At 49.2% G+C, this 22,783-nt stretch overlaps 2 protein-coding genes across 6 annotated transcripts in view; both read left to right on the top strand.

Annotated features, from left to right (window-relative positions):
• Nucleotides 1–1,170: 1,170 nt before the first annotated feature.
• C9H3orf33 (chromosome 9 C3orf33 homolog) lies at nt 1,171–5,139 on the top strand. Its single transcript, XM_048955350.1, has 5 exons — nt 1,171–1,278; nt 1,366–1,425; nt 3,060–3,213; nt 3,697–3,857; nt 4,424–5,139. The coding sequence occupies exons 1-5, from the start codon at nt 1,198–1,200 to the stop codon at nt 4,682–4,684; spliced, it is 717 nt and encodes a 238-aa protein (XP_048811307.1). The 5' UTR covers nt 1,171–1,197; the 3' UTR covers nt 4,685–5,139.
• A 134-nt stretch (nt 5,140–5,273) lies between these two features.
• Nucleotides 5,274–22,783, top strand: part of PLCH1 (phospholipase C eta 1) — a 63,680-nt gene continuing 46,170 nt past the window's right edge. For 2 of the 5 annotated variants that reach the window (XM_048955329.1, XM_048955325.1), the window contains exons 1-2: nt 5,274–6,145; nt 15,808–15,919. In XM_048955329.1, coding sequence (XP_048811286.1) covers nt 15,841–15,919 — 79 coding nt within the window. In that variant the 5' untranslated portion in view covers nt 5,274–6,145; nt 15,808–15,840. Of the gene's footprint in view, nt 6,146–6,431; nt 6,533–6,762; nt 6,910–7,098; nt 7,124–15,807; nt 15,920–22,783 lie in introns of those variants that run through there. The other 3 variants (XM_048955326.1, XM_048955327.1, XM_048955328.1) reach the window with 3 other exon arrangements.

Raw genomic sequence — 22,783 nt, 5'->3', positions numbered from 1 at the left:
TGTATGCTCCAGAAAAAAGCCAAGTTGACAGCAGCTTTGGACTGACTGGGGGGGCATAGGGGTGTGCATCAAGTGCGTGCATGACGGTGCCAGAAGAGGACAGTGACCAAGTGCTCCCTTGGGTACAGAGCCCATTCCTCCACTTGTCAGAGCAGCACCCCTGAGGGCCAGCAGTGTGCCTGGGCTGCACACCCTGTACATCTGTGCTCCATTTCATCTGTTCCAACTACTAAACAACAAAGTAAACAAAAGCACGTTTTACTCCCTAAACCAGGTCTTCCAGTTTCACCTCTGCATAAGCACAGCAAGAGTGTTAGAATATATTGGGGATTTGTAGCCAAAGGATATATTTTTCAGCTGCAGCCACAAGTGCTACTGGGTTAGGTACACATGGGCTGCTTATTTGTGCAGCAGCTCGTCTGTGCTGGCAGGATTTTTTTCCCAGCTCCTCTGCAGTTGGGAGAAAAATCCTTTGGGAAAAAAAAAATCCTCTGGAAATTCTTTACAGAGGGGGTGGTGAGGTGCTGGAACAGCTGCCCGGAGAGGCTGTGATGCCCCGTCATCCCTGGAGGTGTTCAAGGCCATTGGATGGGGCCATGGGCAGCCTGGGCTGCTATGAAATGTGGAGGTTGGTGGCCCTGCATGTGGCGGGGGTTGGAGATTTGTGATCCTTGAGTTGGAATGCCCCTTCCAACCCGGGGCATTCTGTGATTCTATGATCCTGAACTGCAGGATGTGGGAAACCAAATCCATCGATGTTATTATAGTTAACTGCGTTTTTGATGCACTGTTCCTGGAGGTGCTGATGTAGCCTGCTAGTAATAAAGATACGCTGGGAATTGCTGGAGTAATACATTAGCTGAACTCCTCGTCAAAACTGAGCTCCGCATCGGGGCTGTATGCGGTGCGACAGAAGTCGTTCTGTTCCTCTTCCAACCCGGGCGGCGGTTTGCGCTGTGTTCGCTCAGCCTTCGGGCGCTGCCGGCAGCTGACGGAGGCGGAGCGGCGGTGAGGCCGTGCGATGCCAGAGGCTGAAGCTCTGTCCGTCTGCGTTACGCTTTCGCTGAGAACGAGGTTTCTGCGCGGTTCCCATACACAGAGGCAAGTCGACACCGCTCCGCTCGGTACGGAGACGCGCGTCCGTGGAGGCGGGGCGCCCTCCGCCCGGGGGCGGTGCTGCGGGGCGGGGCGGCGGCCATGGCGGAGCGGCGCAGCGCAGCAGCCGAGGGTTTGGGCCGCCTCTCCGAGTGGGCGGACGCGCACCTCAGCCTCGTGCGGGTATCGGGACGGCGGGGCCGGGAGCTGGGAGCGGTGCCGGTGCGGCCCGGAGTGGCTGAACGTCGTTTCTATCTTATCTCCCCGCAGAGTCTCAGTGCCGGAGTGGCGGTGGCCGGGCTGCTGGTGTTGGCCAGGAGCGTGCGCCTGGTGAGTGCGGCGGGGCGGGGCTGCGGAGCGCCGGGACCCCCGTTCCCCCACTTCCCCCAACCTCGCAACGACGCCCGGCTCCCCAGGGCCGCCTCCAGCTCCGCTGCGCTGCGCAGAGCCCCGTGCCGCTGCTCCTGCCGGAATGGCGCCCCCTGCTGGCACCGCCCGCCCTGCGCTGCTGCGGCGCTAGGGGCCATTTTCCCCGTCCCCCCCCCCGTCTCCGGTGCGTCGTGACCCGGCTCTCGTTCCGGGTGGCGAGGCCGGTTCTTGCTCTTGTATTCCCTATCACCTTATTTCTGGATTTTATTTTTTTAATTGTCGTCTTGTTTTCCCCGATTCCTCCTCTCCAGCTCCATCTCCCCGTTGCACAGCTGTGTGTGTGGCCCAGGGACCAAGTCCTCTCATGTTTGTGCTTCAGTTGATGTAGAGTTGGTTCCTCGTGTCTTTTTCCACACCTCTACAAGCAGAACGACGTTTCTAACAGTTCTCAGCATAAACCTGAATCTTCCCACACTGACCAGGGTGGTGGGGTTTTTTCAGAGCTGTTAAGACCAGATTTGAACCACTTCTGCTCTTTAGACTTTAGGTCCTAACAGTCTGTGTCACCACTGAGAGACCTCGTCCCATGGAGGTGGTTGGGGGGAGCAGCTCAGGGCAGTCACTGCAGGGTGGTGGAGCTCTGCAGAAGCAGCTCAGTTTATAGAACCCTAGAATGGCCTGGGTTGCAAAGGAGCACAGTGTTCATCCAGTTTCAACCCCTGCTGTGTGCAGGTCACCAACCAGCGGCCCAGGCTGCCCAGACCCACATCCAGCCTGGCCTTGAATGCCTGCAGGGATGGGGCATCCACAGCCTCCTTGGGCAACCTGTGCCAGTGCCTCACCAGTTCTTCCCATCGGTGTGTCGATGATGTGTGTCAGTCCTCTGCAAAGGGTTTCCTGCAGTGAGAGCTCTGCAAGTTAATTAAGATTCTTCATTCTGAGCTCTGTGCCATCCCAGTGCATCTTTTCCCTCTGTCCTCTCACAGAGCAGCAGCTTTGTTCCTGTACTGCAGCTTTGTTAAGCTTTGTTTCCTTGTGTGATCATATAACTCTCCTTTGAATCCTGTTGTGAGCAGAATGTAGTATCGAATTCAGTCATCTTGTGATCTCTGCATGGGTGCACACCTGCTTTTGTCCCTCTCCTATTTACTCCCTTATCAAAGGCTGTGTTGTTCCCTCTGTCCTCCACTCTGCCTTTGTTGTTGCTGTGTCTGTTCTTTGCTGGTGTCTTCAAACACTTCCTCTCCCCCATTCTAGCACCATCCGGACCATTTCTAACCCTTCTTTTCTTGGTGAATCAAGTTGACTTCAACACGTATTGCTCAAACCCATCTGTTTCTGTTTTTCTCTAAGCTTTCGTGCCCGTGCCTCGTGCTGCATGCCCTGCAGAATGGGGAGCGTTCCTGAGTGTGAAGGCTGCTGTGTGTCTGCAGCTCACTGCTGTCTAACAAAAAGCAGTTCCTCGTGCTGTTTAACAGCACAGCTGTGATTCACCAGATATTTGTGGAAGTTGGACTATTTGTAGAAGTTGGATTTGACTGTCGCTGCTCTGTGGCTGTCCTTTTTTTAACACTTGTTCTTCTTCCTATCAACAGACAACAAAGTTTACAAATGCTTTGGATATACCTGCAGGGTTTATAGAAAAGAACGTGAAATTGCGAGGAAAAGTGCATCGTGTCACTGAGAAAGGTCTGGCAGTCGAGCACATTCCCATCAGCGTTCCTTTCATTACCTCAATACAGAGAAAGTGTGAGTAAAAGTACGTGGAGAGAAATGCAATGCACGCAGAAATAGGTCAGGAGTTTCTAAATCCTATTCTTGGAAACAGGTGGGTGTGAATTGATGGGATGCGAGGTGCTGTGTCTGTACAGAGATGGGTGCTGGGACAGAGGTGAAGTTGCGGTCTGGCTTTGCCCTTTGGTCTTCCCATACTGTACAGATGGGAAACTGAGGAATGGGAAGGAGCGAGGAGAGCTCTGTAGGAAGAGCTTGCTGACACTTTAATAGCAGTAGCAGCACTGCGATATATTTCTGGCAGCAAAACTCAAGTGTCTGGGTGGTTCATTTGTTTGCATGGCTCCTCTCATTCCAAGGGGAAAAAACCCTAGAACTGATTTATTTGTTATAATGTCTGTGGGAATAGACTCATTAACAACAGCTGAGGCCGTGTGCAAAGCGTGACAGCTAACTTGTCTGCTGTGTTTGGTAACGGAGTGCTGTGTCTGTGCGCAGGGCAGCCCGAGGGGCTCTTGCTGGTGAGACTGGCCGGCGTGGAGCTGACCCCCGAGGGCACGGCGTGGCTTCAGAGGGAGCTGAAACCCCTACAAGTGATCTGGTTCCAGCTTCTTGGGAGGGAGCACTTGGCACTCGAGTGCCTTGTTTTAGTAAATAAGGTAAATGCGGTGGTAAGAATGACTTAAAACTGTGGGGTTTGGCTGCGATCGGGCAGTTATCTCAGTACATCAGAATGTTATTGATGCCATTTCATAGAATCATGGAATGGCCTGGGTTGAAAAGGACCACAATGCTCATCTAGTTTCAACCTCCCTGCCACAGGCAGGGTCACCAACCACCAGACCAGGCTGCCCAGAGCCACATCCAGCCTGGATTATATTTGCATGAATCTTAAGTAATGTATTTTTAAATCAGATTCTGAGATGAGTGTATCTGTGGACCAACCTGGCTGCACAGGGCAGTTCTGGTGGGCTTAATGTTCAAGCCATGCAATGCCTTTTCACAGCTCTCTTGCATAAGTACCATTTTAAAAGTCAGCTGAATTTTGCTCAACTCAGCTAAATGAGTTAAAAAGCGAAAAAGCTTTGAAAGTTAAAAGTTTCTCTCTGCATGAGCACAGATTCAATGAGAAGTACAGCCTGAACCTCCGAGGCAGCACACACATCTGCATGCATGCTCTCTGTAAGGGATAAGGGGACATGACATTCCCCACGCTGTTCTGTAGGGCCGATTTTCCAGCGTGTGCTTAAATGAAGAGGTCCTGAGAGAAGGGCTTGGAAGAGCTGCGAGCATAGAAGGACTGCAGCACGATTCTCACCTGTTCTGGGAGCTGCACAAAAGACTTCTCCGAGCGGAGCTGAAAGCCTTGAGGAAAAATAAGGGGATATGGAAAGAAGAAAGCTTCTCTGAAAGGATTAGAGGTCATATAAGCAACAGTAAAGTCATGTGGACATTGAAACGTTTTGTGAGCTGGTTGAGAAACTAAGTGTAAGGATGGGATGGGAGGCTGGACTGGAAGCAGGGCAGTTATGTGTTACATGCTTGTGTAAAGTGTAAGTTAATGCTAACAAGTGCCAGCACTTGGGGTTCCTTGTCTTGAGCAGAAAACCCAAGAACTGCAAAGTGCTTTCTAATTTAATCTGTATGGGACTGAAGTGTAGTGATATTAGGCAGGGCAAGAATGGAAGTGCTGTTAAGCTGAGCTGTTCCTCAGATCCTAACTGCCATGTCCTGTTCCTGCTGGGTACCCACAGCTGTGAGCAGCAGTGACGTTTTCCTGATGGTTCTAGAAATGCCTACATGGGATGGAATAAACCTCTGGAATTGGAAAAAGGGGACCAGAGCACACCGAGGACTTGTTTTGTTTTCCAGAGTGGTGTGAAGTGTCTGCCAGGTGTATGTTTGTAAATTTTCCAGAATAAAGATTGAATTTCTTATGTTCGTTGTGGCTTTTCATATACCAAACACCTGAGCTTTGTGTGCTGTCTCCCACACTCCTCATTATGTGAGTGAAGGACTTCATGCATTTTTTTCTTTGTGTGTATTCCTTAGGCAACGAGACACCAAAGAGAGTGATGTGGTCTGAGGAGCTTCATCATCCAAGCCCCGCTGACTGGCTGCTCTGCCACCCTGTGCTGACTTCAGGGCAGAACCGTGGCTCCTGGAAGCAGCTTTTCCTCAGATAGGAATACACACAGGGGATGTTTATTCCTGGGTCCTCCCAAGGTGTGCTTCTTGTCAAGCACAGTGCAGCTGTGTGTCTGTGTCAGTACCTGGGGTGGCTCTGCAGGCAGGTGTGATGGAGCGCAGCCAGCATCAGTGTGTTCAGAAGCAACATCAGGAACTTGCATGGGGCGCTGACAGCCAGCTGCACTCAGACACCAGAGCACTCAGTCACACAGACATAGTGCTTCTCAGGGCTGGAGGTAGCTGGTCCTTTTTATCCATCCTTACTACAAGAAGTTCTTCCCCACGGAGCGCTCACAATGTGCGTGCAGCCTTTTGCTGCAATAAACACCAGATAATTCTACACAGACCGTGTTTTGTTTGCAAGGGAGCTATATTCACCACCAAGGTCCTCCGTAAGGCTGAGACCGAGAGGAAGGAAAGGAAGGGCTCTGTCTCTGGGTTCGGACCTCTCGTTAATGGCGCTGGCCGTGTGCGGTAGCAGCGGCCGCGGTAACAACATCGATCCCACCAGGTGTTGTTTGTTGGTGCTCTTATCGGCCCAGGCTGAGCTGTGAAAACAAATCCAAGGCATCTCCTCCTCCTCAAGGAAAAAAAAGAAGAAACAAAAACAAAAGCACAACCGCCGAGGAAAGGAAACAGCTGTGGCTGCGCGGGAGCGCTGTGGGTCGTGATTGAGGAGCAGCGCAAAGGAGCCCAGCTGCGGACGAGGCAGCGCCTCGGGACACGCGTTACCCGAGGGCGGCGCTCCCCGCAGCAGGTGCCGCCCGGGGGCGGCGGGGCCAGGCGGCTCTGCCCGCTGCGGAGCTCTGGGAGGGGAGGCGGCCGCGGGCGCACAATGGAGCAGGTTGAATGGGAGCGGGCTCCGGGCCGCCGCAACACCGGGGCTGGATCGCCGGGCGGCGCTGCGCTGCGGGGCCGGAGGGCGCTCCGCTCCGGGCCGGGGCGGCTCCGGGTTTGCCCTGAGCTCTGCGCCGGAGGGCGGGCCGGGCCGGGCGGCGGCGCCGTGCGTTTGAACCGAAGAGCGAGCGGGTCGGGGAGAACGAGCGGAGCCGAGCCGCGTGCGCGCGGACCTGAGCGAGCCGAGCGGGGCGGCCCCGCGAGGAGCGGCACGGCGGCCGGAGCTCCGCGCGCCGCCCGAGTCCAGGTGGGGTTTGCGAGGGAACTTTTGGCGGCCGGGAGCTGCGGGCAGCCGGCACGGCGGGGGGGGCCGCGCCGCGACCGGCCCCGCCGGGAACCGAGCCGGTGGGGTCACGGCGGGCGGCTGCGATGCGGCGGCTGCACGGGAGCGCGGCGCGGGACGCGGGCTGAGCGGCACGGCGCGCTGGGGCTGAGAGCTGGGACAAACGGGCCGTCACGGGGCCGCGCTCGGGTCGTTCGAAGCCGCGCCGTCCCCGGAGCTTCGGGTCCGGCCGAGCGAAAAGTGCCGTCGGAGCGAAGCGTTCTTGAGCTCCTGGGGAAGAGCCGGCCGCGTCCGACGGAGCGCTGTGCTCTCGGGCCCTTTGTTTGAGGAGCGGCTGTGAGGTGCTTTTACGGGGCGCGTGGCCGCGAGCTGTGGGGGGAGAAGCGGCGCGGGGCAGAGCGCGGGCAGAGCCGGGCTTCGTGGGCACTGCGAGCCTCCAGTCCGCCAACGGGAACCTTTTGTCGTTAAACCGATGCGTTTCTTTTCTGTAACTTCGGAAAAGGAGGTGGTTTCGGGGAAAGCGCGTCTCCATCCACCGGTGAAACGATGCGATCGGTGAGAACGGTGGGACGGCTTGGTTGCTGCCGACCTGCAGGTGCCTCCCGGCCGCCCCACAGCGCTGGGGTGGGCGCAGCTCCTCCCTGGCTCTGCTCGGAGGCTGCCCGGGGAATCGATTTAACGCCTCGGGCCTTTCACGCCGCCGTGACTTCGATCAGATGGCAAAGCCGGGGCCGCGGCCCCACGGGAGCCTTCTTTTTTCTCCTCGTTTTTATTGTTCTTAAGCTAGTCTGGAAGTTAAAAGGAGAACATGTTTGAATTTTGCAGTCTGTTGGTAGGTCTGCCGCGGAGCTGCTGTGTTCCTGGGACAGCTTCCCTGCCTGTGCCTTCAGAAGAGGTCGGGCTGCTGCATGCCGCTGCCATGTAGGGTGCACAGAAACTTTTTCTGAGTGTTTTGAATTCATTTGAACGCTCAGAGGCTGCCTGAGGAATCGATTTAATGGAGATGAAGGTGCTCTAGAAGGTTATGCTTCTGGGACATGATTTAGCCCAGGGTTGTTAGTTAGGGTAGTACGGTTAGGTCGTGTTGGACTCAGCGACCTTTAAGGTCTTTTCCAACCTGAGTGATTCCGTGATTCTATGTTGGTGTTTTCCTCTTGGTGCAATAGGATGCAGAACATTTTCTGTGCAATCATCCATTTATAAACAGGAGGGAGTTTACAATGGCTGTTTATGAGGGTAGATAATGATAGGACAAGGGGAATGGTTTTAAAGTGAGACAGGGGAGGTTTAGGTTGGATATTAGGAGGAAGTTTTTCACCCAGAGGGCAGTGAGGCACTGGAACAGGTTGCCCAAGGAGGCTGTGGATGCCCCATCCCTGCAGGCATTCAAGGCCAGGCTGGATGTGGGTCTGGGCAGCCTGGGCTGCTGGTTGGTGACCTGCACACAGCAGGGGGTTGGAACTGGCTGAGCAGTCTTTGCAACCCAGGCCATTCTATGATCCTGCCCACTGCACTAGAAGAGCATGAAAGCTGCCAACCAGCAAAGCGCAGTTCCGTGGGGCAGCAGGGCTGAGCAGTGCCCAGGGATTCATTCACTGCCTTGTGCCACGAGGTCGGAGCTGTGCTTGGGGTAAATCTGTCTGTGCTTCCCAGGCCACGAGAAGGAGGTGCTTCCACAGCAGTGCTGCTGAGGTTGGCTGGTGTTGGTGCAGGCTGACCAAATTGCCAGGAAGTGTGTGTGTGCATTTTGTTTGTTTTAGAAAACTGCTCTTGCTCTCTGTACCGAGGGTGGTTTCCTTGTTCCAGTCTCTGCAGACACTGAGGACGTTACCATTACTCCAGAGCCTGCTCGCTGCTTTCCCAGGGCCCCAATACGTGTGGCCTTTTTTAGGTTATCTGGCTTTACAGGTGCTCCATTTTGTTGTGCCTGGTAGATGAGTGATGTGAATGCATCTGAGAGGTGGGGCACTATAGGGGATGGAAGGTGGGAGGAAATAGCCAGCACTGGAAATAGACACTGACAGGGCCTTCTCCAGAGGCAGTGGAAGTACTGGGATGTGGAGAAGAGGTACTGAGAGCATTTTGGGGGCAGACACCTGTTGCAGTGCTAGGAAAAGCTGGGGACAAAACACTGAGGATGCAACATATGCTCTGCTGGGGGTATAAGGCCATGGGTGAGTATTGCAAAACCACTTCAGTTGTGTTTGGCCACATGCGTTAACACAGCATATGGTTCCTGGCAAGAGGCATCTGTGTGAATCTCTCCAACCTGAAATAACTGAAGGCTGCTTGCAAGAAGTTTCAGGTGGAGGCAGTCTGCTGTGTGAAGGAGCACATGCGCCACGACAGGCTTGATTTATTGGAATTGGCACAAAGTTCACGTATCCATGCACATCAGGCACGGCCAAGCGTGTCTGTGAGTGGGGTGTAGGGTGTGCTGACTGTCTGCTCGGGTTTGAAGCAGGCATTGCTGGGCTCACGGGAGCATGCTTCCTGTGTTCTGTGCTCAGTCTTAGTTCCAGCAGTGGCAGCAAATTTGGTAGTGCACCTGTAGGCAAAAATGGAAGAATATTTGCAGTCGCCAGCGTTAGCACTTGATGACAAATGCAGAAGCTCTTGTGGAGGTAGCAGCCTTCATCCATACTCCTCTTGGGTCTGCATCTCAGTTGGTTAGAAGCCCAGTATCGTGCAAGATGCAAATGATCTGCCCATGGCCGCCTGTGTTAGCATAAGCCTTTCCCAGGCATCTTATTTTTATCTTTGTATTTTATCAAATAGTTTGAAATATTCTGTGTGCTGCCTGAGCTTCACAGATTGTAGTAATAGCTGGAGCAGCAGTTGAAGTGGAATATTTCCCATTTCAAATAATAGTCTATCATGTTACCAGTGGGTCTGAAAATGACTTGTCTGAATTACCATCCTTGCTCTGAGAGATGGGTGCTCCTGGCATGATCTCCTGTGCTGACTGCTGCCTGCCTTCTGAGAAGGAGTCCTCAAAGGACTTCCCCTAGGGGGAAGAAGTGTGTACCTCCAATTCCAGAAACATTATTTTGCCAAGTCATGCTAGGTAAGAACAAAGTAAGCTTACACTTCGTGTTTGTTGTCATGACTTCGCGTCTTCAGAGCATCATTTTGCTGCTGGGATGGGATGTGAAATCTGTGCCAGATGTTTTCGCAAGCTCTTAAATATGTGTCATTAACAGCTGGTTGGTGAATTTCTTGCTGTGTTGAGTCTCTGCAAACATCTCCTCCTTTCTCTTGTCTTTCGTATTTCACGCTTCAGGCAGAGGTGCACACCGTGAGGTGATGCTCACCAGATCTGTGGCTGAAAGCAGAGCTCAGTGGCTCTTGACAGACCAGTGGTTTGCCCTGCTCACAGCAGCAGTGGGAATTATTCTGGCCTTTAAGTGTTGCTGAAGTTCCTTGGGAATGTGTCTCCGTGTTTCACATGGGTCAGTTTGTACCTGGAGAACTGGGCCATGAACTGAGAACTTGTGCCATAAGGTTGGAGCTGTGCTTGGGGTAAATCTATCTGTGCTTCCCAGGCCTCGAGCAGGAGGTGCTTCCACTGCAGTGCTGCTGAGGTTGGCTGGTGTTGGTGCAGGCTGACCAAAGGTGTCCCTGGGAGCCTGTCAAACGCTGCCTGGGGTCAATTGTTTCTCCATGCTTTGGGGCTGTTGGTATTGCTGTGGGTAGCTCTTAAAGCTGCCAGTCCTGGGCGTGCTGTGTGTTCCCCTGCCTGTTCCCAGGGAAGTGCTGGTTTTATCCCATAGAAGAAACTGGAGAATGTGTAGAAGAATCTTCAGGATGTGCTGCAGGTGATGCCTTGAAACAGCCAGCAGGGCAAAGCGAGTTCTGTCTGTGCAGATGAAAATCTCCAGCGTAGACTCTTGGGTTCAGCATTCACGATTTGAAAACGTACGTGCAGCAGAACCAACAGATGACTTGGATTAGTGGCACTGGGTGCACGGAAAACAGCTGGAAGGTGCGCTGGAAAGCCACGTAAGGCAAACAGCCCTACGCACCCGTGTTTATCAGCTCCACGCCTGGTGGGATGAGTGATGCTGAGTGCAGGGTGTGTGAGGTAGGTGTCCTTTGGAGCAGTGCCTGCTGAGCAATGGAGGCAGCAGCGTGCTGCACTCCTGGAAACAATTCCTCCACAGGAGGAAAACAAATTCCTCTTAGGCTGCTTGAGGAATGGGGAGCAAATGCTAATTCCCTTTCAGGGTCTGTTGCCATGGGGAGTCGGTTCAAATCCTTTCTAATGCCGTCCTCAGCAGCAAGTTGTGCTGACACATGCTTTTCATGACTCCCCAGAAAGAGCAGAGGAATGACTTGAAACAAAAGCTCCACCAGAATTAATGGCCAAGGAAGGTTAAGGCTTGCTGTTTGCTAACGTGGGCTGGGCAGATAAGGAAGCTGTTTGTTGCATGGCCCAGTGCAGCCTGCTTGGCCTCCGGCCGCCATCCCATGTGCTTGCAGGGCAGGAATGGTGCAGGGCAACTACTGTTGCACAGGGAGATCTCTTCTTCCTCTAGGAACTTTTCTAGGGAAATGCAATAAGAAAAAGATCAGATGTTGGATGATTTTTCCTTCTATTTCCAGTTATCTTTTCTTCATGCTAAATGCTCCCTGTTGAAAAGGGATTGTCACTTTGGGAATATTTTTTGATCTTTCTGTTTCTACTACAAGATACTTTACATTCTAGGAAGCACTCACATATAGTGTGGGTAGTTGACAAAGAAAAAAGGCTTAGTAAGGTAGGTGAGGATGCTTTTCTTTATGATAGCAATGCCAATTTTGTAGGCAAAATTGCTTTTTTGCAACAGCATTGAATTTTTAACCTGACGTTGTTAGCATGCCTTGCCTAGTTGTGCACTTGCCCTGGATTTGTGACACTAGAAGCATTTCTGCAAGCTGTTTTGAATAAGTGAAGATATTTGATGCTGATTACAGTGGAGATTTGCACTGATGATGTGTGGAACCCTTAAAGCCTGTATTTGTATGGCAGTTAAGTCTCAATCTGCCTGAACTCAGACCAGCTTAAATGCTTAGCAATGTTTGGGTGACTGTTAGCGTCTCTGAAATGAAAAGCCCAGGACTGCAGACGTGTTGTACCCTATGAAATTTCTATAATCCTTTTGGATTCCATTTTCTGGCCCGGTGATGGCTAAGCCTTTCATCTGATGGCTACTTTGTTTTGGAGGTACCAATTAAGTATGGTCTATGCTCCACAGCTTCTCGTTTATGTATGCAAGTTTGAAGGTTATTCCACCAGAAGAGCTGATCTTTCTTTACAGAGTGAAAAAACATGGACTAGGAACAGTAGCTACTTCTCTCCTGGCCCAGTATAAAACCTTCCATGCAGGGAGTTGCACCAGATGACCTTCAAAGCTCCTTTGCACCTCAAACCATTCTGTGGTTCTATGATGTGCGTTGATGATAAGCAGATGTGCGAGGAAACCTGCAGGCTATTGGAACCTGTTCCAGAGAAAGAAAGATGGCAAAAACATGAGTTTTCCTGGTCACGATGCAAACTAAACTGCAGATGATTTCACTCTGTCTCTTCGGTATCTGCTGTTTCAAAATATGAATGTAGCAGAGGGTTGAGTTCTTGGACTAGTGCAGGTAAGCTGGGATAAGTGTCCTGTCTTCTCTGCTAGCTGCAGTGAGCGTGCCACGCTGCTGAGAAAAGACTTCAGAAATGCTATGGGGCTTGGTCTGAAATGTGTTTTTTTTTTTGTTCTGTTCCCAAGACATTCAAGGAAATATTTTGCTTACTCTCAATCTTAAGGTAAATCAGTTACACTCTCTGTTCTAGCAGTCATGTAGACCTGTGAAGCTAGCTTGGCTTTTGAGTGCCTTGGTGTTTGATGAGGAAAGTTCAAGGCGTTACTTCCACTCTGATGAGGTGCTTCTTTCTCCAGTTTGCAATACCTGGAAGCTACCTGGGTGTGTGTGATGCAGAGGTTGGGCTGCGATCCCAGCTGCCAGATTGAGAGCCAGCGTGTGCCTGGGAGGTGCGCTGCTGCTGCTGGCTGCAGGCAGGGGGCCTGGTGCCCTCCTGCACAGATGGCAGAGCTGCCTGCTTTATGGCCACACCTGGAGCTCATGCGGAATTATTGCCAATAACGTGCTGACTGTGTCCTTTGTTTGGTTCTACGTTTCTCTTCCCATTTCCAACCTGCTTTTTTCCTTGTCTCTGTTATGCTTTTACTTTATGTTCTCTTGTAGCTTCCAGAATCCCTGAGCTGTTTTATTGTAAAATTTATCACCAATTTGAAACGAGTGCAGGTATCCAAAATCTGGAGCTTCTGTGCACTGTTTTCTGGACTTCCCTTTTCTGTTGCAGATAGAATTGCCAGTCACAATGGGTTTCTATCTTTCAGCTATGCAGAACTTCTTACAGAACATTTATTTTTCCCGTACACCACTCTGTGCTAGAGAAAGGAATGCCTTCTTTAAGAATGATTCTTTCAAAGCCAGCTGGCTGGGCAGGCAGTGCAGTGTGAGCTTGGAAGCTGGTGCAGAGGCTTTGGCACTGGGAGGTACTGGTGGGCTGCACCATTTGCTGTTGGCAGGAACCATTTGTGCTATCAGACTGACTTAATGTTATCTGTCGGAGTGCTTCAGGAGCAGGAAGGGGAGAGGGCAGGTGAGACAAGAGGGGATTTGCAGTCTCTCCGCCCTGTATATTGCTGGCTTAACTACCAACTCATCTGTCTGAGTGTTCTCCTGATAGCTGTGCACAAGACAAGGGAGTTCCTGGGTGCTAAACGGACATGTATGGGAGCAGGGCTTAGGGGAGTGCTGCCTTGTTGGTGTCCAGCCTGTGCAGCAAGAAGCGTCTGTTACAGCCGCACAGAGCAGCCTCTGCCTTCAGAAGTATCTTGTATGTTTGGCTCCATGAATTCTAGAATCCATTTCATTTCCCAAATATTTTCAGGGAACTTTCCTTGGAAGGAGTTTCCCCCTCTATCATGATGATAAAAAGTCTCATTTGTTCATCTCATCCCCATGTATCCACAGGGACCTGTTTCTTTGTGTGCATGTATGCATGCATGAACGTAACTTGAACTTATTTTTTTTCTATCAAACTTGAGCAAAATCAGTTTACTTTCAGTAATAACTGCCTTCATCCCAGCTTGCAAATTCCACCTTCATCCCCAGCTGCTGGGAGAACCTTTGTTGCAGGCAGCAGCACGGTGTGGGGACCCGTGGTGCTCCGAACAAGGGCGTATTGTGTGAGCTGGGAGGGAGGGAGGGGGCTGCAGGTTCCCTTCAGAGCTGTGATATGAGTTCTGTGCGGGAGCTGAGCGAGAGATGCCATCTCTCTTTGTGTGTGTAAATTCCAACGGATAAATACTTGAGACGATTTCTGTAGTTAAAATAGCGATGCTTGTCTTTCCAGTACCTGAAGGAAAGAACCTGGCAGTAGGCTGGGTAGCAGTGATAACGTGATTTCTGTGCTGCTAAGCTAACTGTCAGCTTGTGCCTTACTAATTAACACCAGAAGAATGACTGTAGTTGTGGCAAGCTATAATGAAACTCATGGCCTGCTAGGGCAAAAGTCCAGCAAATGCACAATGTGAGATGTAATGGCGATAGCTGCATAGTGGGCCCAGTTGCAGTCAAATTGGCCTTTAGTTTGAGCAGTACGTGGTGCGTAACCAGAACACAGCCTGTAATGGAGGTGGGAGGGAGGTGGGGTGGTGACTGAGCACACCAGGGCTGCTGTGGCTGCTGCGCCGAGCCTTGGCCAGGCAGCAGAGGGGGGTCCAGTGAAAGGATGCGGCTGAGCAGCAGGCCGAGGAATCTGCAGTTAATTTAAATACAAAAGAAATATGAAATGCTGATTTGTTGTCACCACAACTGCGCAGGGAGCCCTGCTGAGCGGGATGGGGCGCTGCGAGGCCCAGCTTAGGGGACAAAAGGCTGAACTGTCTGAATGGAAGTTGGGTGAACTGACTCGAGCACAGCCTCGTCTTGAGTTATAGCCACGGGCTTATTAATGAGTTAACTTGCACTGTTTTGGGCTCTGAACGTAACTGTTCTGGTTGTTGCCATTGTCCTGGGTTGTGGCAGTGGAACAGCAGAGCAGCTCATGGTGGAAGCTTTCCCAGGGACTGCATTGGGATTGTTTCCCACCTCATCGTCAGCGCTTGGCTTCAGCTGCTCGTGCTCCCTCGCTTGGCTGGGCTTTGCTTCACGTTGGCATGGTGTGCTGGTCCTTTTTAACTGCCTGGTACGTTCTGCTGCCTGGGTCTGGGGAACGCTGGCCGTCAGGCGGCTCGGCCCAACAGAGCTTTGGGCTCGTGGCCAGAAACATTGCCGTCTGCTCCAGGTATCAGTGTGGGAGCATCTGCAGCCAATTACCACGCGTGCTCCCATGTCCTTGTCCCTGCTGGAGGCACAACCATCCTGTGGCAGTGCTGGGAGCCTTGGCCTTGGTGGGCTGGGGCCAGCATGGACCTACGTGTGAAGGGGTTGGTGCTTGGCTGCCCCATTCTCCTGGGGTTCTCAGTTTGGTTCTTGTGATGGGGGTAAAACAGAGACATGGGAAGTAAGGAGATGGTAAAGCAGATTGATGGTTCATCAGCTGCATCGGTACAACGTGGAACTGAAGAGTGGGACTCTGAGCTGAGAGCGTCTCTTTGCTACGTAAAGCTGGGGTCCTGGGGCTGAAGGACGTAAATTTCACATAGCTGACGTGAGCAGATCTCCTCAAAAGTGCTGCCCATGTGCTGTCCCTGGAAGAGTCCCTAGGGGTGAACATCCCCCAGTGTTTTGATTCCTTTGATTCACTTTATTTATGTGGAAATTTAGCTGGGGACAATCCGTATTGTTTTATGGTGTTGTTGGATGTGCTAGCAGCTGTTAAATGTGGGACAGCATCATGAAATAGATCCAATTGATCCTTTCTCGTGGCCATGTGGTGGCCTGCAGGGCTGTGGGGCTGGACAAAGCAGCAGGCTGCTCTGGGGCTCGGCAGCACTGTGCTGGTGGGAGCTGCCCCATGGGGTCCAGCTGGTTGCACGGGCTCGGTCTGCGCCTGTCCTTTGCTGTGTGTCCCTGGAGGTGGGCTGATGTGTTTGGAGAGTGAAGGGCTGCATTTGCTGTAGTATTTTGAGGGTAATGAATGATTTGGCATGAAGGACTTTGATAAGTTCTCCTTTACAGTTCTAGCAGTTACGTGTTTCTTGTAAATGAACAGTTACTCATTCTGTTTCTGTTTGTAGGGTGTCTGTCTTTGGTGAGCAGAAGGTCTCAGGATGAGTTACTGGAGCCTGGATAAGAAAAACTGCCTGCAGTACTGCAGACACTTCTTGGCGGACAACGGCGTGTTTCATGGTAAGCAGCAAGCTGTATTGCCTTCTTTTTCCTGCTGAATCCAATGCACAGCTCAGCTGTGGGGTGCAGGGCAGCTGTAGCTCAGCCTGGTGGCTGAGGTTCTGCTGGACAGCACTGCACAAGAGATGTGTGCATGTCCCAGCAGTTAGCATGTTGCTCCTGACTCCTACAAGAGGTGTTGATAGAGCTGAGAGGGATGAGGGAGGCTTTTAAGGATTAGCTTGTTGTCAGCGTGCCTTTTGGAGCCTTCTGATCCTGCAGCTTCTGGCACAGGGCAGTGGTGAAGCAGGGGGGATGAGTGCCTTTACTAGCTTCTTGTATGGAGTGATCTTGACTATACCACTGGGAAATTAGGGAAGAAATGAACTCTGTGTGGGAAAAGCACAGTCTGTTAGCAGGGTCGGTACTGTTATTGAACCCCTTGTGACTTGCTGACAGTTGTGCACACGTCCACCTCTAATGTCTGTTAATTCTAATTTAAGTAGCTTTTACGACTTCTAAAAAAATTGCTGTTATATTTTCATATTCTGACATTGGGATCATGGCTGTTCAGGGAGCAAGTGTGCAGAACTGTTGATTAGCTTATTTTTCTACATTTATGCGTGCTAATATTCTGTAATGGTTAAATGAAAGACGAGACTTGTTTAGCAAATAGCTGATTTTGTCTTAGTAGTTCTGAAAGTAGCTTTTCGTACTTAGACCAATTATCTTTTCCTCTTCTCTCAGAAATACAAACCTTTTGTTTAAATTGCATTTCCATAACTGTAATTAATTCTCTCCCTGTTTCTAATTTTGTTGTCTGGCCTCTCCACCTCTTTCTTTTCAGACTTTGATGTCAATAGGGACCTGACTGCTGCTGGTTGGGTGTCATGTCCATTCAGTCTTGCTCTTTCAGAGCAATGGACTAATTCAGTTGTATTGGGCTTGCCTGGGAGGTTCACTTTTCAGAGCCGTGATTATTATCTGTAACTGAATCTTTAATCTGGAAGAACTGTTGCACCTCATTTGTGAAGCAGACATAGAAATATCCCACTGCATTTGCTGATGTTCTGAAAAGCTTGGGGTTATCTTTCTCCATGGAGACTTCAGAACTGGAAGCATCCACAGGGACACCCAGTACAAAAGCTTGCTGCTCATCCTTGTTCATTGTCGTGTTTCCTTCCTATCCATCAGGGACTTGCATTGCTTTGAGAATGTAAACATGTGGTGTTAAAGTTTTCCACTTTCAACTGAGGTGTTTCAGCACAGGAAACTTGTGGGCTGCCCAAATGAGAATGCCAAAGCTCTATGTTTATTAGAAGTAGTTTAAACATCTTTTTCTGGGAACGAGCAAATAACAAAACGAATAAAAACACCCAACCAAATCCCAAAGCAACCGCAAAAATCTTTAAGCAGAAACACCCGAATGAGACCACAGCCCTGCATGCAGAACCTGTTAGAGCACACAGTGCCTCTAAAGGAAGGTCAGAATACCTCCCTTGGAGGATGAGCAGTGCACTATCAGCTCCAGTGTTGGAGGCCTCTGGCTGCAAGCATCGGTGTGGTGGGGGATGAAGTGTGAGATGTGGCAAATAGCAGGACAGCACCTTGCTCATCATGCATTAGCTGGAGACCCGCAGACAAATGCACCTTTGAATCTTGTGGAGTAAGAAAGTGTAAGTGCTCTTAGATAAAGGCATTAGTGCTGCAAGGCCCGGCCTAATGCAGTTCTGATCAGCAGCCTTTAAGTAAGTGTAGCTCAGGAGCACGCAGAGAAAATGTCTGTGGATGTGCCCAGGAGAATCACCTGTAAGAGGAGTCAAGATCCATCTGGTTTGTGTGGCTGGCTATAAATACACTTGCGAGGGGTAAATGTGGGAAAGAAGCAGCTTATTGGAGCTGATAGGAAAAGTTCAAATTGAAACATTGAGGACTGTATTGAAAATTGTCCGTAGGCATATAAATAGATGCAGGGAAAAACTAACTGCCTTTGAGGTGGAGGCCAGGAAGTTTTGATCATGGTTAGAAGTGCCCTGACTGTGCCCCTGCTCTGAACCTGCAAATATGATTAGTAGCAGCAAGCAATATTCTGGCAAATGTAAATATGGACTGGAGGAGTGTTGAAGTGGTGCCAGGCCAGTTCCTGTGTAGCAAACAGCAAATGCTAACAGAACTGCTTCCGTTCCCTTCTGGGAAATGCTGCTGTACTCACTTTGTGCTGCTCACTGCTGTATTGTAATTGTGCTTTGAGGCTCATGCATGTTTTTAGGCAAGGAGAAACTATTGATACATGGCTGCATGCCTTACCACAGGGCTTCAGCAGTTTGTGTGTGAGTAATGACTGAACATCCGTATATGTAATGCTCCAGCACTATTTGCATCTAAATTGCCTTAGGATTTCTCATCATTTCCAAATTTTACTGGGGGGGAAGCTGCTAATCACTTCGTTTGTGGGATGCTAAAATTCTTGTCTGTTTGTCTGAAATTTTTTGTTACAGAAATGGAGGTTGCTGCTGTGCCTTGTACTCTAGGGAGTCTCATCTGCCTAGAAGCAAAAATGTCAGTTTTCTTCAGTAACAGCACTGTGTGCACACAGAATAACAAACTGAAGACAGATCTGGGTTTAAGCTATTTTAGCAGTTTCTGTAGAATAGAGAAAGAGAGGCTCTTACAATGTTGAAAGTAGCCTAAAGGACTTGGTGAACCTACTTTCTTTTCCTTTCCTGTTGCAGAGAGTGCCAAAATACAAAGTACATCATGCCTCTAGGCTCAGAAGATTTTTTTTTTTTTCTTCTTGGGGTTTTCATGCTGTAAAACCATATTTGATTTGTTTGCTGGCAATAACAATATAGGACTGGCTGTGTTGTCAGACCGAACTTCCATCTATTTTGCCAGCAAATATTTGGGGCTAGAAGTGTAAAGGAGGACAGGGATATACCAAATCTTCCATGCACTCCCAGCACCTGCCAGTCAGTGATGTAAGTGCTTCCCCAGCCAGAAGCTGCATCTGAATCTTTGCATTTATTACTTTCTCATCTCATAACTTCTGAAGGTTTTTTTAAAATTCATTTCTTTTGGCCACCCATGGGAATGAACTCCAAGGCTTATTTTTATCGTTGTAAACCTGCTTGAAGGAAACAGTCATTGCCACGTTCAGGCTGTAAGCAGTGGAGAAGGCTTGGTTGCTCAGTCTCTTCCCCTGGGTTGGAGCTAGGGTCAGGCTCGTCAAGTCAGTACACTCTTGCATCATGTTTGGTGTATCTGCAGCTTTGGATGCCTGCCTTCCAACATCTCACTGAGGAAATGAGTGGAGAATGCTGTGATGAGAATGCTTTCTTCTACTCCAGGAAAGAGAAAACAGCAAAAATGGCAGCTTTGGTCTAGAGCTCGAAATTGAGGTCCTGATCTGCTGAAGTTTGGATTTGGTATAGCAGTACTCCCATTTCCTTCCAGTGACTCTTCAAAATGAGCCACTCAAACACCCAGTTCATCTGGCACTAAACAGAGTACTTTCCAGCAGTAATTTTGCCATCTGCTGCTGTGCAGCGAGTGGCCCCATCCCAGTGACCTTGCAAAGGAGATTATGGAATGTTGACCTGGATTCTTGTGCACTCTTAGTCTGTTGTTTCAGGAATGTCCAGCTCATCTTTCACAGGGTTCTTGCAGATCACCTACTTGTAAGCTGGGGAGAATGCCTTGGGACAAGGAAACAGCTTATCTTGAGAGGGCATCTCAGTGATTTCCCAATGTCATGCATGCAGTTGTGCACTGCTTTTATTAGATAAACTCCTACTGCTGTTGCACAACCAGTTTTGGGCAGCATCTCGAGAGATTTCTTGTGGCAGGTGTTATGGCAGTGCTTTTCCTTTTGTTTCAGTCTGAAGAGCTGAGCTTTCATGCGGGTTCTCAAAGGATTTTTTTTCCTTTAGTTATCTTTAACTTTTGTGTTCAATGAGTGAGAAGATAAAATACATGATGTTCTATATAGTAACGTGGTCTGTTTTGTTTATTAGAGCTCAAGTTTGGGGGGAATGATTTGGGTGAGTGGTATTGCAGAATTGTATGTATATGCTTAGCTTTGTGTTTGCTGATGGGCAATGCTTCATGATTAGTTCTGCAGAAACCTCATTCAAGCCCTATTCTTGAGGCTACAGTGCTAAAGATACCAGTTGTAGACTGCAGGATTTTGCTCTTACATCTTTATAGTCATCTTCAATTTAAGTTTTGTAATGATGCTTGGGAAAGAAGAAGTTATAGTGTGGTAATTCATACTTTATATTCTGATTATATAGTAAAATATGCACAATTCCTTCTTTAAAACAGACACACATCACTGAAAATGTATAGAAAAGAGTGTTAAAAATTAGATTTAAAAATAAGTTAGAAAAGAATTAAAAAATCCTAGAAGACAAAGAAACTGCCTCTCTGTGCTCTGCTTCATGTGCAGCTGCAGTGAGAGGAGCAGCTCCATTTGTCTCAGGGGCTCTGGCTCAACGTGGTTCAGACAGCCAACCTTTCACGTTGTGTTTTTCCCCTCCTATCTAGCTCAGCTTTCCAAAGAACGGTGTCTTCATTAATGACAAAGGAGGGAAGTTGATGAAAGCTTCAGTCTGATAAAAATGATGAGTTGTTTGTGCAGATAACATAAAATTTTATTTAACCCTAGCTGAATTTTTGGAAGATTGTATTACAGTTTAGGTTTAAGATTAAATTTGTGTGATGAATACGAAGCTGTGTTTGTCTTCTTAATTCATTATCTACTTGCTGGAAGAGGTAGAAGTTCTCTAATCAGCCTTTCTTTCTCCGTAGCAGAATTAGCCTTTTTACCACTTTCCAGCAATTTTGACATTGAAAAAGGAAAAACTGATGAGCCAGAAAATTAATATTCTTCTGATGCTGTAGCTTCTAAACCTAATTGTTGAAACATTCTCTTTTATTGGAAAATTGATATTTGGCAGTAGAACTTGGACTGCGAGCTGTAGTCCGAGGGAGGTTGAGCCCCGTGGGGCTGCTCCATCTCCATCCCACCCTGCACACAGCTGTGTGTGTGGGGCCACACATCATGGGGTCTTACCCTGGACTTGCTGCTTTGGGTTTGGTGTGCAGCCTTCAGGCATTTATGTGATCTGAGGCTGGAGCTGTGTGGAAGGGAAGAATTACAGTCTGCAGGTATTAAGTGAAAGCTTTAAATCTCCCTTCTTAATGAGATGGTGGGGATAGAGCTTTGGCACTGCCCGCCTCGTACCTCAAGGTGCTTGCTGTCTCATCTCAAGATAGTCTCTATGGTTTTGTGATAGAGCTTTGAATGGCAAATGAAGAAAACTAGAAAATAATATTAGACTAGGGGAGATGGATTTTGACTGAATGAATATCTTTTTAATGAGTTTTAGTGCTTTTGTAGCTGAGATTGTCAAAAGCTATCCGTGAGATGAGGCTTGGAGGACATGTAATGGGTTTTATTAAACCAGCTTAAAAAGTTGAGAAAACAGAGTTCTGAGTGTGCGAGTCATTGGCAGTGGTTGCCAAAGGAAGGAAGGGCTGTGGGGCAGAAAATGTGAGTACACTGCAGTGCAGGGTGTCTTTGAGGGCACAACAGTTTGAGGTTTGGCCTGGGCTGATAGGGTTGGGACTGGATGTGAAACCTGGCTTGTCAGCAGAGAGTCATCGTGGTGATTGTTTCCTGAAGCTGAATAAACTTAGAGGTATTTTCATACCATTGGGCTTTTTTCCCCCAAATTATGTAGAAATCATTTGTTTGTTGTGATGTTCTTGGTGAACTATATTGCATACTCTGGTTTCTAAAGCCATACAGCACTTAAACATTTTGATTTGTAAAGTGAGCATTATTTTGAAGCTGAAGTCATGAGGAATGTGTTAGAGGTGAGACAAGCTTTCCTGTTGAGCAGCTACATTATGATGCCCCTATCACAAGAAATAGAATGAGAGGCTAGGAATTATACTTTGTAACACGTTATCAAGTGCGATTTGATATCTCAGGAATTAAACTAAAGACTGGTGACAGTTGATTTCTTTTGTTGTTGTTGAGTTGCACCTATAACACATCAATTCACTGAGATGTGAATGTATTGACAGCTGCCTCGAGGCTTCAGAGCAGTGACTTCATCCTTTAGAAGTAATCTTGTGAAGTGAGCTATGAACCACTGTGGGGTAATTAAGTAGCTCTTCCATTTCCCTTATGATAACTGGGATGAGTGACACTTCTCTCTGCAGAATGTGACTTCCCAGAGCATTGCTGTCCTCAGTTGAAGGTGTGATGAGAAGCAGAAGCCTTGAGCACAGCCAGCAGTGATCCCATAGTGTGTTCTTGGGGTTGCTTCATTTTATGTTTTCGTTTGCTGGCTGTAGGAGATGTGTCTTGTGCTGTGCTGCAGCCTATCATATGTTGACTGTTGGAAGCCTTGCTATTCGTGTTAGCAGCAGCTAAGAAATAAGGATTTCTTGCTAAGTGAAATGTGTGTCAGCTCCACTCGTATCTGGTCTCCTGCCTTGTTCCGAGTTGTCTGCATGCTTCTCATCCCCCCCGCCTCAATCACACTCCATGCAACTTTCTCCTAGCACGTACTGGATAAATTCTGTCCTGTTTTATTGCTCTCAGTCTTTGAGAATGCAGCTGAGGATTCCTGGTGTAAAGGCTATTCTGTAAGAGCCAGCCAGCAAAGAAACAATTAAAAATGCAGTAAGTCAAAGATGAAAAGCATTATAGGTGGAGCCTGCTTCGTTCCTGCAGTGCTTGTCAGCACAGTGTCCCCTTGGGCTCCATCACAACTAAGTGCAAGTGTGAATGTTTCTGCCCATCATTCCACACTGACTACGAACCTCTGAGTTTCAAAAGCATTGGCTTGGCTTAAACAAGTGCGATACTGG

The sequence above is a fragment of the Lagopus muta genome, chromosome 9 (assembly GCF_023343835.1).
Source record: "Lagopus muta isolate bLagMut1 chromosome 9, bLagMut1 primary, whole genome shotgun sequence".
NCBI lineage: Eukaryota > Metazoa > Chordata > Aves > Galliformes > Phasianidae > Lagopus > Lagopus muta.
This window is presented reverse-complemented; position numbering and strand designations above follow the sequence as displayed.

What these genes read in the sequence shown, in the direction of transcription:
- C9H3orf33 (XM_048955350.1), top strand. Translation starts at nt 1,198, where the DNA reads ATGGCGGAGCGGCGCAGCGCAGCAGCCGAGGGTTTGGGCCGCCTCTCC. An exon ending in CGCACCTCAGCCTCGTGCGG is followed by an intron (nt 1,279 to 1,365) that starts GTATCGGGACGG and finishes ATCTCCCCGCAG; the next exon opens with AGTCTCAGTGCCGGAGTGGC. An exon ending in GCCTTGTTTTAGTAAATAAG is followed by an intron (nt 3,858 to 4,423) that starts GTAAATGCGGTG and finishes GCTGTTCTGTAG; the next exon opens with GGCCGATTTTCCAGCGTGTG.